The following is a 12267-nucleotide window of genomic DNA, read 5'->3' as shown; positions in this document are numbered from 1 at the left end:
TATCAGGTCTATGAAGCCAGGAAGAGTGGGAGGGGTGGAGAAGAATGGTGAGTCTCACTTTCCCTCTTAATTTTTTTACAAACTACTACTTGAACTATCCCTACAGGCACGTTGTAAACCACTCCATGTTTCCTAAATACAGTACTAGAATACAGAGGAGGGTTCTGTTAATCTGTCAGACTTTTAAATGAGGGGCAAAAAAGTGTGCACAAAGAGACAAAAAGTTTAAACTGCTTTCCACCAAGTACTTCTGTGGCATTGTGATTTTACTGCCTACTGAAAGCTATCATTGATAATAGCCTCAGCTGTATGTTTCTTAACTGCAAACTACCAATTATTTTTTCTAGTGTATTTACTTATATGCTCCAAACTATAGTCATAACTTCTATACATACAAAGGAATCAGACTAATCTTCTGTGGCAAAAAATATGATCAAGGTAGTAAATGAAAACCTTCAAAAGGCAGCCGACAGCTTGATTTGGAATTAACTACTCAAAATAATAATCATAGAAACATTCAAGAGGAATGTTTCTTCTAATCTTGTTCTTTATCGTTTCCTTGTTGGAAATTGCTGCTGAAATCAAGCACCCTAATTAAAAGGCACTTGTTGTACCCCAGTGGCCTAATATTTAAAGACATGACCTGAAACCTATTGCCACAGTAATGCAAATCAAAAACCTGTGCTACAGCATTTGTATTTTTAAGTTCTATTCTGTTTCTACCATTACAGAAGAAGGGTGTACGATTAATGTTAGAATTGCCAAGTATCTTATTATCATTAGGTTGTTTTGTTTGGAAAATATGGCTAATTTTATTGCATTTTAAAGGACAATGGTAAGAATGAAGTTTTTTTTCTTACTAGCTGAAGCAAGAGAATGTTAGATTAGAGGAGCAACAAGACATACAGAGAGAGAATACTGATATCTGCCAAGAGTAACAAGAATTAGTGTCATACTCCTTTTGAAAATTAAACATGTTAAAACTGAATAGACTGCACAATGAAGCACCCAGATTACCAATTATACATTTACTGTTTCACTATGTCTAAGGTTTAAATTGTTGCTACTCCTACTGTGTACTAGAACAGGAAAAAAAGGGTTGGATAAGCATGCAAAGAGCCTCTGAACAAAGATTTTAAAAGTCCAGAGAAACCTTGTATAAGAATTTGAACAGAACAATTAGAGCTCTCTTCTCTTTTCTCCTTCAACCCCCTGGAGGATGGCAATGACCAGGGTCAGGATTTGTCTCCACCATGATGGTGATCTAGGGCACTACTTTATTTTAGCCCTACAGGAATGAATGGTAATTCTTCACTAATATACAAGGAAGTATATATTCCTGGGAGCTACCAGAATGAGGCCAAATTCCCCCTGTCCCATAGTTTTTCAAGAAAGGACTGAGAAAATCAGCAACACTATTTAGCTAACTCCAGAGAACTCAATGGAAGTGACTAAAATAAAGTACTTTTATCTGTACAGCCCCTCCACATAATCCTCCAGTGGAATCCATTTCTTAGTGCTGATTTATACATGCATGTATAGCACTTAATTTCTCTATACTTGTTTACTGTATATTTAATAACTGACAGCCGAATTGTGAATTGAAACCACTGAGTTTGAGGTGACCTGAGAAGACTGCAAGATCTGTCTGCATGTAGTGTTAGATAGGTGAGGGTCCATTCAAACAACTACCATGTGATTACTTGCATACTAAATTATGAAAACAAATGTTTGAAAATGGTAAATACAAAATAACACAAAATAGCATCAAAAAACTGAATAATTTTTTTTACGAATAAAATGAAATAACCTCACTTTTACCCCTCTCAGGATTGCCTTGTAATTCATTCTGCTAGCTGGAATAAAACGCTAGCTTTTATTTCTTGATACCAGGACTTGGATCCTCACACAGAAAAAATCTTTACAATTAATATCCGCAATTGGCCAAAAAAACTGTAAAATTGTAAGTGTTAATACTGCAGTTGAAAAACAACAAAATCAAAACAGCAGTCAAGGTAACAACCTACCTCCTAACATCTCTAATAATACAATAAGGATGGAACGGTAAAGCAATATGTTTGAATTTATGCACTTAAATGTTCACCCAGCAAAAGTCAGACAGCATATGCCACCACTAGTATTTTCACCATATAAGTTTTGAATTTTAAAAAAAATGTGAATGTTATTCCTAACTAAAACTAATCCTCTATAATCATAATCGCTTTTAACTCCCCTACCACTTTGTGACCAGAACTGCATCATCAAATTCTATTAAACTATGCAGTTGCTATTTTGGGTGGTCAAAATTAATCCCCCAAAGTTTGAGTCTATAATGCCCTTTTACATGAATTATATTGAACATTTGATATCTAAACAGATATATGCAGCTTGGAGCAGTGTATTTCTTTTTATTGGATAATCTTAATCAGTACAAGCCGCTGATCTTGCAGAGAAAGGAAAGAATTACCCTCTTAAGAATTAAGAGAATCTTATTAACTTCATTTGCAATTCTAAGGACAATGATAATTTTGTAATGTTAAAATATGGAATATGTTTATCTCTTATGGAAAAAAAACCAGTAGAATTCTAAAGACCAAGGTCCCAAAACAGGAAGCACAGATATGCTCCAAGGACATAAGCATACTTGGAAAATAAGGAAATTCTATCAGTTGCTGCTTAATAGTATTTACCACAGTCAGCAGCAGTACTCAGATATCAGATGCATGCAACTACTCATGAAATCAGCAAAGATTGGAAATGAGGACTTGGACAGCCATTTTTGATGTTTTGTTTAACAGCAAACACCCATGCCATCTGGGGAAGTTCTCTCAATTTCATAAGTCTTTTGCTATGTGGCACTGAGTTTCAGAAACAGTTTCAAAACAAAAAACAAAAAAACAAAAAACAAAAAGTCCCCTCAGCAGGCAGAACTGGCTGTGCTTTGGAATCCAGGCATTTTTTCATTTGTAGGCTGGCAATTATTATTTTATTTATTTATTTATTTATACAGGTATTTATATACCGCCTTTCTTTGTCATCAGATTTCTCCTCGGACTTTAATCCAAGGCTGTTTACATAGGCTGTTTACATACATCCAGGATCGGGCGCAGCAGATGGAACGCTGGGTGCAGCACTACTCTGAGCTATATTCCAGAGAAAATGTAGTCACTGAAGAAGCGCTGAACAACATTGAGTGCCTGCCTGTGCTGGAGGAGCTTGACAGTGAACCAACCCTAGAAGAACTTCACATGGCCCTGGACTCCCTTGCCTTTGGCAAGGCACCTGGAAAAGACAGCATCCCTGCTGAAGTCCTAAAGTGCTGCAAAGAGATCATCGTCACTGAGCTGCATGAAATCCTTTGTCTCTGCTGGAGAGAAGGTGGAGTACCTCAAGACATGAGGGATGCAAACATCATCACGCTGTACAAGAACAAAGGCGACAGGGGTGACTGCAACAACTACCATGGCATCTCTCTCCTTAGCATTGTAGGAAAGTTGTTTGCCCGAGTTGCACTAAAGAGGCTCCAGGTACTTGCAGAGAGCGTTTATCCAGAATCACAGTGCGGATTCCGAGCCAACAGGTCCACCACTGATATGGTATTCTCCCTTAGACAACTGCAGGAGAAATGCAGGGAACGACGACAGCCACTCTTTATAGCCTTCATAGATCTCACAAAGGCTTTCGACCTGGTCAGCAGGGATGGCCTCTTCAAGATTCTCCCCAAGATCGGATGTCCACCCAGGCTCCTCAGCATCATCAGATCCTTCCACAAGGACATGAAGGGCACTGTTGTCTTTGATGGCTCCACATCAGGCCCCTTTGACATCCGAAGCGGCGTGAAGCAGGGCTGTGTTCTTGCACCAACCTTGTTTGGGATCTTCTTCGCTGTCCTGCTGAAGCAGGCCTTTGGAACTGCAACAGAAGGCATCTATCTCCGGACCAAATCAGATGGAAAGCTCTTCAACCTCTCCAGACTGAGAGCAAAGTCCAAAGTCCAGCTGAAATGTCTGCGTGACTTCCTCTTTGCCGATGATGCAGCTATCACTACCCACTCTGCCAAAGATCTCCAGCAGCTCATGGATCGTTTTAGCAAGGCCTGCCAAGATTTTGGACTGACAATCAGCCTGAAGAAAACACAGGTCATGGTTCAGGATGTGGACTCACCTCCCTGCATTACAATCTCTGAGCATGAACTGGAGGTTGTCCATGACTTTGTGTACCTTGGCTCAACGATCTCCGACACTCTTTCTCTGGATACCGAGCTAAACAAACGCATCGGTAAAGCAGCTACCACGTTTTCCAGACTCACAAAGAGAGTCTGGTCCAACAAGAAGCTGACAGAACATACCAAGATCCAGGTCTACAGAGCTTGCGTCCTGAGTACACTTCTGTACTGCAGCGAGTCATGGACTCTTCACTCACAACAGGAGAGAAAACTGAATGCTTTCCACATGCGCTGCCTCCGACGTATTCTCGGCATCACCTGGCAGGACAAAGTTCCAAACAACACAGTCCTGGAACGTGCTGGAATCCCTAGCATGTATGCACTACTGAAACAGAGACGCCTGCGTTGGCTTGGTCATGTTGTGAGAATGGATGATGGCCGGATCCCAAAGGATCTCCTCTATGGAGAACTCGTGCAAGGAAAGCGCCCTACAGGTAGACCACAGCTGCGATACAAGGACATCTGCAAGAGGGATCTGAAGGCCTTAGGAGTGGACCTCAACAAGTGGGAAACCCTGGCCTCTGAGCGGCCCACTTGGAGGCAGGCTGTGCAACATGGCCTTTCCCAGTTTGAAGAGACACTTGGCCAACAGTCTGAGGCTAAGAGGCAAAGAAGGAAGGCCCATAGCCAGGGAGATAGACCAGGGACAGACTGCACTTGCTCCCAGTGTGGAAGGGATTGTCACTCCCGAATCGGCCTTTTCAGCCACACTAGAGGCTGTGCCAGAACCACCTTTTAGAGCGCGATACCATAGTCTTTCGAGACTGAAGGTTGCCAACTACTTACATAGGCAGGCTATTCTAAACCCCTGTAGGGATTTTTACAATTGAATAGTTCTAGTCTTTCATAGAACTCCTCCTTCCAGCTGGATTCCTTCCCGGTCTGGCCTCTCTCTGGCCCTTCGCCTCCCACGCTCCACTTGACGGCAACTGCTCTCTGCCACTGAGGGTCTGCTCATCAGTATATCAGCGTGTCCTCAGTTCTCGGGTACTTCTGGTTGTTTCGAACTGGCAGCCTCAGATCTTCAGGCATACAAGGCGGCAGCTCTACCAACCGAGCCAGACCTCCTGCCATTATCCTGCCAATTATCCTATCCCCTCCTTATTAAAATGAAATACATCATCATGTTCCCGATTTTGGTTTTTTCCTTTATTTCATTTTTTAGTTTTATAAATTTTTAAAATAAACAAATTCAGGACAATTTTAAACACATATGAACACTTAAAAAAACCCTTTACAATATCTTTAAATCTAAATTTATGGATACTGTGTAATTGTTAGATCAAGTGGATAGAATTTGTGATAGATTAGATACAACTATGATTATCTAGATCAGGGGTATCAAACATAATACGTGAACTTTCCGTTGAAAAGTGGTATATAAATAATAATAATAATAATAATAATAATAATAATAATAATAATAATAATAATAATAATAATGTCTGTGGGCCAGACATGGCACACCAGAAGCTGTTTATTGGGCTCCATGATAATTTGGCTCTCCAGAAGACACCCTTTTCAGCAACACTGCTTCTGCCAAGAGAGATGGAAAGAAGCCTCAGAAGGCAAGGAACACTGTGGAGATATGGGAGAGCCCAAAGGGCTGCCCTTTCAAGCAATGCCACTTCTGTTGAGGTGTCACTTTGCAGACCATCTCTCAGCTGAGAAGTTGAAAAGCAACACTGCGGCAGAAGCAGTCCTGCAAAAACGGCAGCCTGTGTGATAATTGGGCTCTCCCATATTTTGAAAATATGATCAAGATTTGCACATTTTCTCTTCTTTCATTTGCAGCTAATGAGTTTCTATTCAAGAACAAAGTGTTTATTTCTCGTCATCATATGCTTAATGACATTACTTCCTGCTTAAAGATGTCACTTCTGGTCCTCAAAAGGCACCATGTATGCTTTCTGGCCCACTATATGAAATGCGTCTGATATCCCTAATTTAGATGGCTCAGAGAAGCTGTGGTAATTCAATATTATGCCTGATTAATAACTAGACTTTCACGGGGGAGATCAAATGGAAAACTGTGACTTGCATACTTGCCCCTACAGCACAAATAGCTAAGATTACATGACAGCTTTTTGGCAGAAGCCAGAAGCAGAGATTAATTAAACCAAGATTCAGATCTCGTTGGATCTTTTTCTGCTACACTGAGAAAGTACAGAGCTCTTAGATTAAGTCACTTGCAACATACATGTTTAAAGGAAAAACCTTCATCTTTATTTTTCATAACACCATCACCAGACCTCAACTGAGGTCAAACCCCAAAAAGCAAAAAAACAAAACAAAACTCCAAAGCAAAAATAGCACAGCAAATAATTTTTTAATCACAAAACCTACTAACTGCTTCCAACTGACAGCCCAATCCTAACCAACTTTCCAGCACAAATGCAGCTATGCCAACAGGGCATGTGCTGCATTCTGCAGTGGGAGGGCAGTCTTGGAGGCCTCCTCAAGGCAAGAGAATGTTTGTACCCTTCTCTTGTGGCTGCATTGTGGCTGCATCGGCACTGGAAATTTGGTTAGGATTGGGCTGTGAGTTGTTTGTGTAGTGGGACCAATATTTTTTTTATTAACTAATCAAGAATGACCTTCTCTCAATTATGTGCTGTTTTTGCTTTTGGGTTTCTTTTTTGTTTTGTTAAATTAGAGGCTGAAAAAGATTCCAATTTAATTTTATGGACTTGAAGTGTCAATTTAACAAGCTGGAAATTGTTTTGTTCTTTACTACTTGTGTCAGTTTATTGCAAAGACATGTACACACATACACATATGTAGACTTAAAGATAATTTTTAAAAATTTTCAGTGGGTGTCCAAATCACCATGTCTGTTGTGAGGAAAAAAAATATGCAAAATATACATTCGCTTCCAGGCCCAATTCAAGGTACTGGTTTTGACATTTAAAGCCCTTCACAGTTTGGGGTCAGGTTATCTTCTCTCATATATTCTGGCCCACCCTCTTAGGTCACCTGAGGGGGGTTTCCTGCAAGTGCCACCTTTCTATCAAGTTAGGGGGCTGAGGGCTTGGGGGCAAGCCTTCTCAGTAGTGGTGCCACAGTTATGGAACTCCCTACTGGGGGAATTAAAATCTACTCCCTCCCTCATGGTATTTTGACGAGGGTTTAAAACCATTTGTTTCATTTTGCTTTTGGGTTGTCTGCCTCCCATGCCTCAATAGCAGTTCTGTGAGTTATTTTTGCCCTCCTCCACTTGGTGCTTTCCCAGCCCATTGTATTTCCTTTTCCTTTTGTTGTATTATATACTTAATTTCTCTCTCTTTTTAACTCTACTGTTTATTGGAATTTTTTTTTAATTTATAAATTGTAAGCTGCCTTGGACATCTGCTTTCAGCAGAGGAAAGGCAGGTAGAAATCTTTTAAATAAAATAAATAAATACTGTAATACAATTTCTGAAGTGGGGCCTCCTGGGTATTGCTATTTACTACTTACAGCTAAGGGCAGGATTTCTAACTCAAGTTGGCTATACTTGACTACAACAAAAAAATTGAAACACTATGATTTTCACCACCATTAGCATTAAAACCAAGAAGAGGGAAGAATAATAGCAGCTCTTCTCAGAAAAGCTAAAGGAAAATCCTGGAGTTTCAAAAAGTCTACTCAGTTTTAAGGTTTCAAACCTCAGTGTTACCATTAATGTATGAATATTTCAGAGAAGCTACTAGGTATCCTTAAAACTTATAATCTTTCCTAACATATGTTTCACCTACGTTAATACACCTATGTTACTACATGTTACTATATGTCACCTATGTTACTATAGAGATTTTCATGCAGAATGTCCATTCCTAATGCAAAAAATAAGATTTTGTGCACAGTCTCTTGACAATGCTTCACCATACTCTATAATGATAGAGTAATACATATATTAATGAATGCCCCTACCATCTGGAAAACAAAGCATTTTTAATTTAAACAGAAGAATAATTTAAGCATAAATTATTCAACGAAACCAAAGGTTCCCTGAAGGTACACAATACAGTTACCTTGCTGAAGTTAAGCAAGTCTAGGTCTGATTAGTGCCTGTGAAGTTAAGCAAGTTTAGGTCTGATTACCTTTTAATGCTGACACAAGGGGGCATGGCCTTTTTCTTTTCTTTTTTTTTGGGGGGGGGGAACCAATTGTTGTGTATGTGTTTATTGTTTTTTAAATGTTCGATTGTTATACTTAGGTGGGATATAAATTCTACTAACAAATAATAAATAGTGCCTGGCAACCATGTGTATAATGACATGAGTTCCATGACAGAAGGAAGGTGGGGTATAAATGCAATAAAGATTTTAAAACCCACGTCTCACCTTTTTTCTAGGCAATCAACTTACCTGGAATAAGCCCCACTTCTCAGTGATCATTTACTTCTGAGTAAACATGCACAGAATTGAATTAAAAGTTTTAAGAAGCAATTCTGACAGTCACCTTGTTTATTTTAGGTATTTGTTAAAAATACGTATATTACACTGCTACCCAGTCATCACCTGATTTAGGGCCCAATCCTATCCAACCTTCCAGCACCGGTGCAGCCGCAGTGCAGACCCAAGGTAAGGAAACAAATGTTCCCATAACTTGAGGAGGCCTCTGTGACTGTCTCCCCAACACAAGAAGCAGTGCATATCCTATTGGCACAGTAACACCAGCACTGGAAAACTGGATAGTATTGGGCCCTTAGCTAATAAGCATATAAAGGATGGACCAGGAATTGTCCTACCTGCGCCAACTTCTTTTTCTTCCTCTTCAATATTATTCTTGATACTATCGTATTCTTCATCTATTGTTTGATTACCCCGCATTCGAGAAAGAATTCTTCGTGCTTTCTGAGTCTGGCCTTTCTGAATAAGCCAACGGGGACTTTCAGGAAGAAAAAGGAAGCCAAAAAACTGTATTACAGCTGGAACAGCTGAAAGACCCAGCATATACCTTTAAAAAAAGAAAAAATATCTCTTTAATGCAGATCTATCAAAACTTTCCTTATACAAATCAGCAAGAGTTTAATGCCTTAACTACTTTCTGAATGCACCATGCCTCCCTAGGTAAGGGACAGGATAGCACAGAATTTATGTTCTGAGATTCTATATCAGCCATTCCAAGGAACAGGGCCAGCTTAGCCATGAGCTGGCTGAAGGGCTCACTTTAAACAGTAAGCTAGCGGAAGTGGTGAACTGATGAGGTGCCCTGCATACTGCCCCCAAGCTGCTTTGATCAATGTGCAATCCTCTTTTCACTTGCTGAAAGAGGATTGGGGCAACAGCAGTTCATCTCTCCTATCAGAAGATTAAAAAGCTCCCACTGCACCACCCAGCTGATTAGGAACATAACCAGGTGCAGAAGGAGAAATGGATCTCAGGGATCCAAAGACCACATTGCCCCCTTATCTTCATCTCCGACATCACTTGTTCCCTTTCACTCCATGCAATCCTTTCTGAAATAAACAGGATGAGCACTCTGCTCATACTGTTGATCTCAACACAACCATATGGAACAAGAGGAAGGAGGCAATGTCAGAGCCAACAATAAGGAGAAGCAGGCTCCAGATTGCTATGTCTCACCTTGTTCCCATCCTTTCCTAAGTAGCCAAGTGGATAAAGAGGCTGTAGTAGCAATAGCAGTGTTCTGCATACCCATGCAGGCTAACAATTTATTTGGGAAGTTTATTTTTGAGGGGTGTATATTAGTAAAGATGGCAGATCTCCCCAATTCAAACAGCAGATCTGGTCAAGCCACTCTTGCCAAGAAATATTAACAGTTTTAGATGTATACTACTGATATTGTACGTAAATGTTTACTCTTCACTGATTTCTTAGCCAAATGCATCAAACATATTGCCAATACTTTGTTATTCTGCACTACAAGAAAATTAGTGCTTCCTCCAGCCTTCATAAAAAAAACACACAAACACACATTAAGGGCGCAATCCAAGCCTCCGCTGGAGCAGGCAAGCCAGGAGGCTTGCGCTGCATCCAATGCAGGTCTGTTGGGTGCAACGGCTCAGCCACAGGCAAGGGGAACTCTTCCCCTTACCCCTGGGTAAGGGCTGTGCGCCCCAATGGGTCTCCTCGGACCTGCGCTACCTCTGGAGGCGGCGCAAGTCTGAGGAGAGGAGAGCGGCTAGAAGCTGGCTCCATTCTCTCCGGGGATGGGGGTTGGGATCCAACATAACCACCGGGTCCCGGCCCTGCCTCCAGCTCCCCGCATGCCCGCCCATGGGGCTGCACATCACCCGCCCTCCCCCGCCCAGAAATGCCCCCTCCCGCCCCTCTCTGCCCCCCACTCCTAACTTTGCTGCTTGTGACAAGCAGCGGCACAGGAGCTGCCACAGAGGACGCTGTTCCCACCCATGGAGGCGCAAATGTGCTTTCCAGCACGTTTGCAACCCTCCAGGGCCTCCTATGCTGGCATAACTAGCGGTTAGGATTGCACCCCAAGTCATTTCCTCCACTCATTTTTGGGGGGATCCAAGTTGTAGCCACTAGTTCAACTTCATGCTTACTCTAAAACAGAAACAAAATTCATACCAACCTCCATCCCCCTTTTGGAAGATAGCTGAAGGCTCCATCTACAACACTTGCAAAAAACTGTCCTCCTGTGATGAAGAGTGTATTTATAGTAACTAATCTGCCTCTTAGATGAGGTGGAGCAACTTCTGCAATGTATACTGGAACGGTCATAGAAGCAATACCTACAAGAGATGAATTAGAATTAGTATACAATACTTATGCAGTGCTATAATGTATAAATCAACTTTCTGCATACATCTTCCTCAAAGCAACTTACAAACAATAAAAATATCGAAACAGATCTTTTCTTAACAAGAATACAGCACATTCTTGACATAATCACAATTATCCAACACTTATGATCCTCGAAGCTCACAAAAATTGAAAAGGTTTTTTTGCAGAAAAAGTGCTATTTATAAATTACACATATTAACAATACGTACACTTGAAAGATATTCAAGTTAAAAATATGGTTATAGGCCTATAAATGTAAGTGGAAAGTTGCAAAGCATGCTGAAAACATTTCAGTTAAGATGAGATCAGGAGATAATCAAGTGATATCTTAGGTGTTGGACGCATGGCAGTGTGGGGGATGCAGTACACACATTCTGCCATTCAGACATATAAAATAAGTATAAGATACTGTGCCTGTCATCAACTGACTATATGAAAACTCTTTCTGGGATGCTGGCAGAAACTAAAATATCTCAGGCCATTATTAACCACAAAGTCAGTTCAGCGAGCCCTTGATACTTGTATATTTCCACTGATGCAACTAGGAGTAGTGTAAGCAAGTCTTCTCAGCAGGAAGCCCTACTGATTTTAATGGAACAAACTCCTAGGTAAGTGTGTACAGGATTTGAGCCAAAGAGGCTTATCAGACTTAAAAACAATTCAAGATCTGGAGTCTTATTTGATTTCCAAAACCACTAAGCAAAAGTAGCCTAGCCAGTTTATGCAGATACACTTTTTAAAATGTGGTTTATCCAATTCATGCATCAAAATCCACCTAGCATTTAAATTAATCCACTTCCACCTTCAAAGTTATTTAAACTATATAAATTACACGTTAGTCTTTAAAACTCGTTGTTCCACAAAGAACTGCCTCATATCAAGTCAAATAGTGCCATCATCCCTGGCCACAAAAACAATTTTAGATACTTTAGCTGGCCCTTACCCAGAACACACATCTTTTTCAACAGGAATAAAAATATTATAGTACTGTTGAAAGAGACTTCAAAAAACAGAGAATTAAGTATCAATGTGCAGTTTTTAAAGAATTGTGTAGACTTGCTTTAGACTTTGATAGCATTGATTGCTTGTCAATTTCATTTTTAGTGTCATTACATACTCCATAATCACATGCTGCCCTGTTACTCCATTTGCTGACGGGAGGAGGAAGAGAAACTGCTGAGCCAGAAGACAAAGTAGAACCTTCTGCTGACACCATGTACCCCTAACCCAATCACAACTGGTGAGGGTGAGAGAAGCTCCCAATGGTGGAGACAGAGGTGAGCAAGCTGCAA

At 40.6% G+C, this 12267-nt stretch overlaps 1 protein-coding gene across 1 annotated transcript in view; it reads right to left on the bottom strand.

The window, feature by feature from the left end:
- The window catches only part of SLC2A13 (solute carrier family 2 member 13), a 111938-nt gene that overhangs the window by 82969 nt on the left and 16702 nt on the right, over positions 1-12267 (bottom strand). The window contains exons 2-3 of the mRNA XM_066634136.1: positions 10764-10923; positions 8956-9164 (exon numbers count right to left, since the gene is read on the bottom strand). Coding sequence (XP_066490233.1) covers positions 8956-9164; positions 10764-10923 — 369 coding nt within the window. The remainder of the gene's footprint in view (positions 1-8955; positions 9165-10763; positions 10924-12267) is intronic.

The sequence above is a fragment of the Tiliqua scincoides genome, chromosome 7 (genome assembly GCF_035046505.1).
Source record: "Tiliqua scincoides isolate rTilSci1 chromosome 7, rTilSci1.hap2, whole genome shotgun sequence".
NCBI lineage: Eukaryota > Metazoa > Chordata > Lepidosauria > Squamata > Scincidae > Tiliqua > Tiliqua scincoides.
This window is presented reverse-complemented; position numbering and strand designations above follow the sequence as displayed.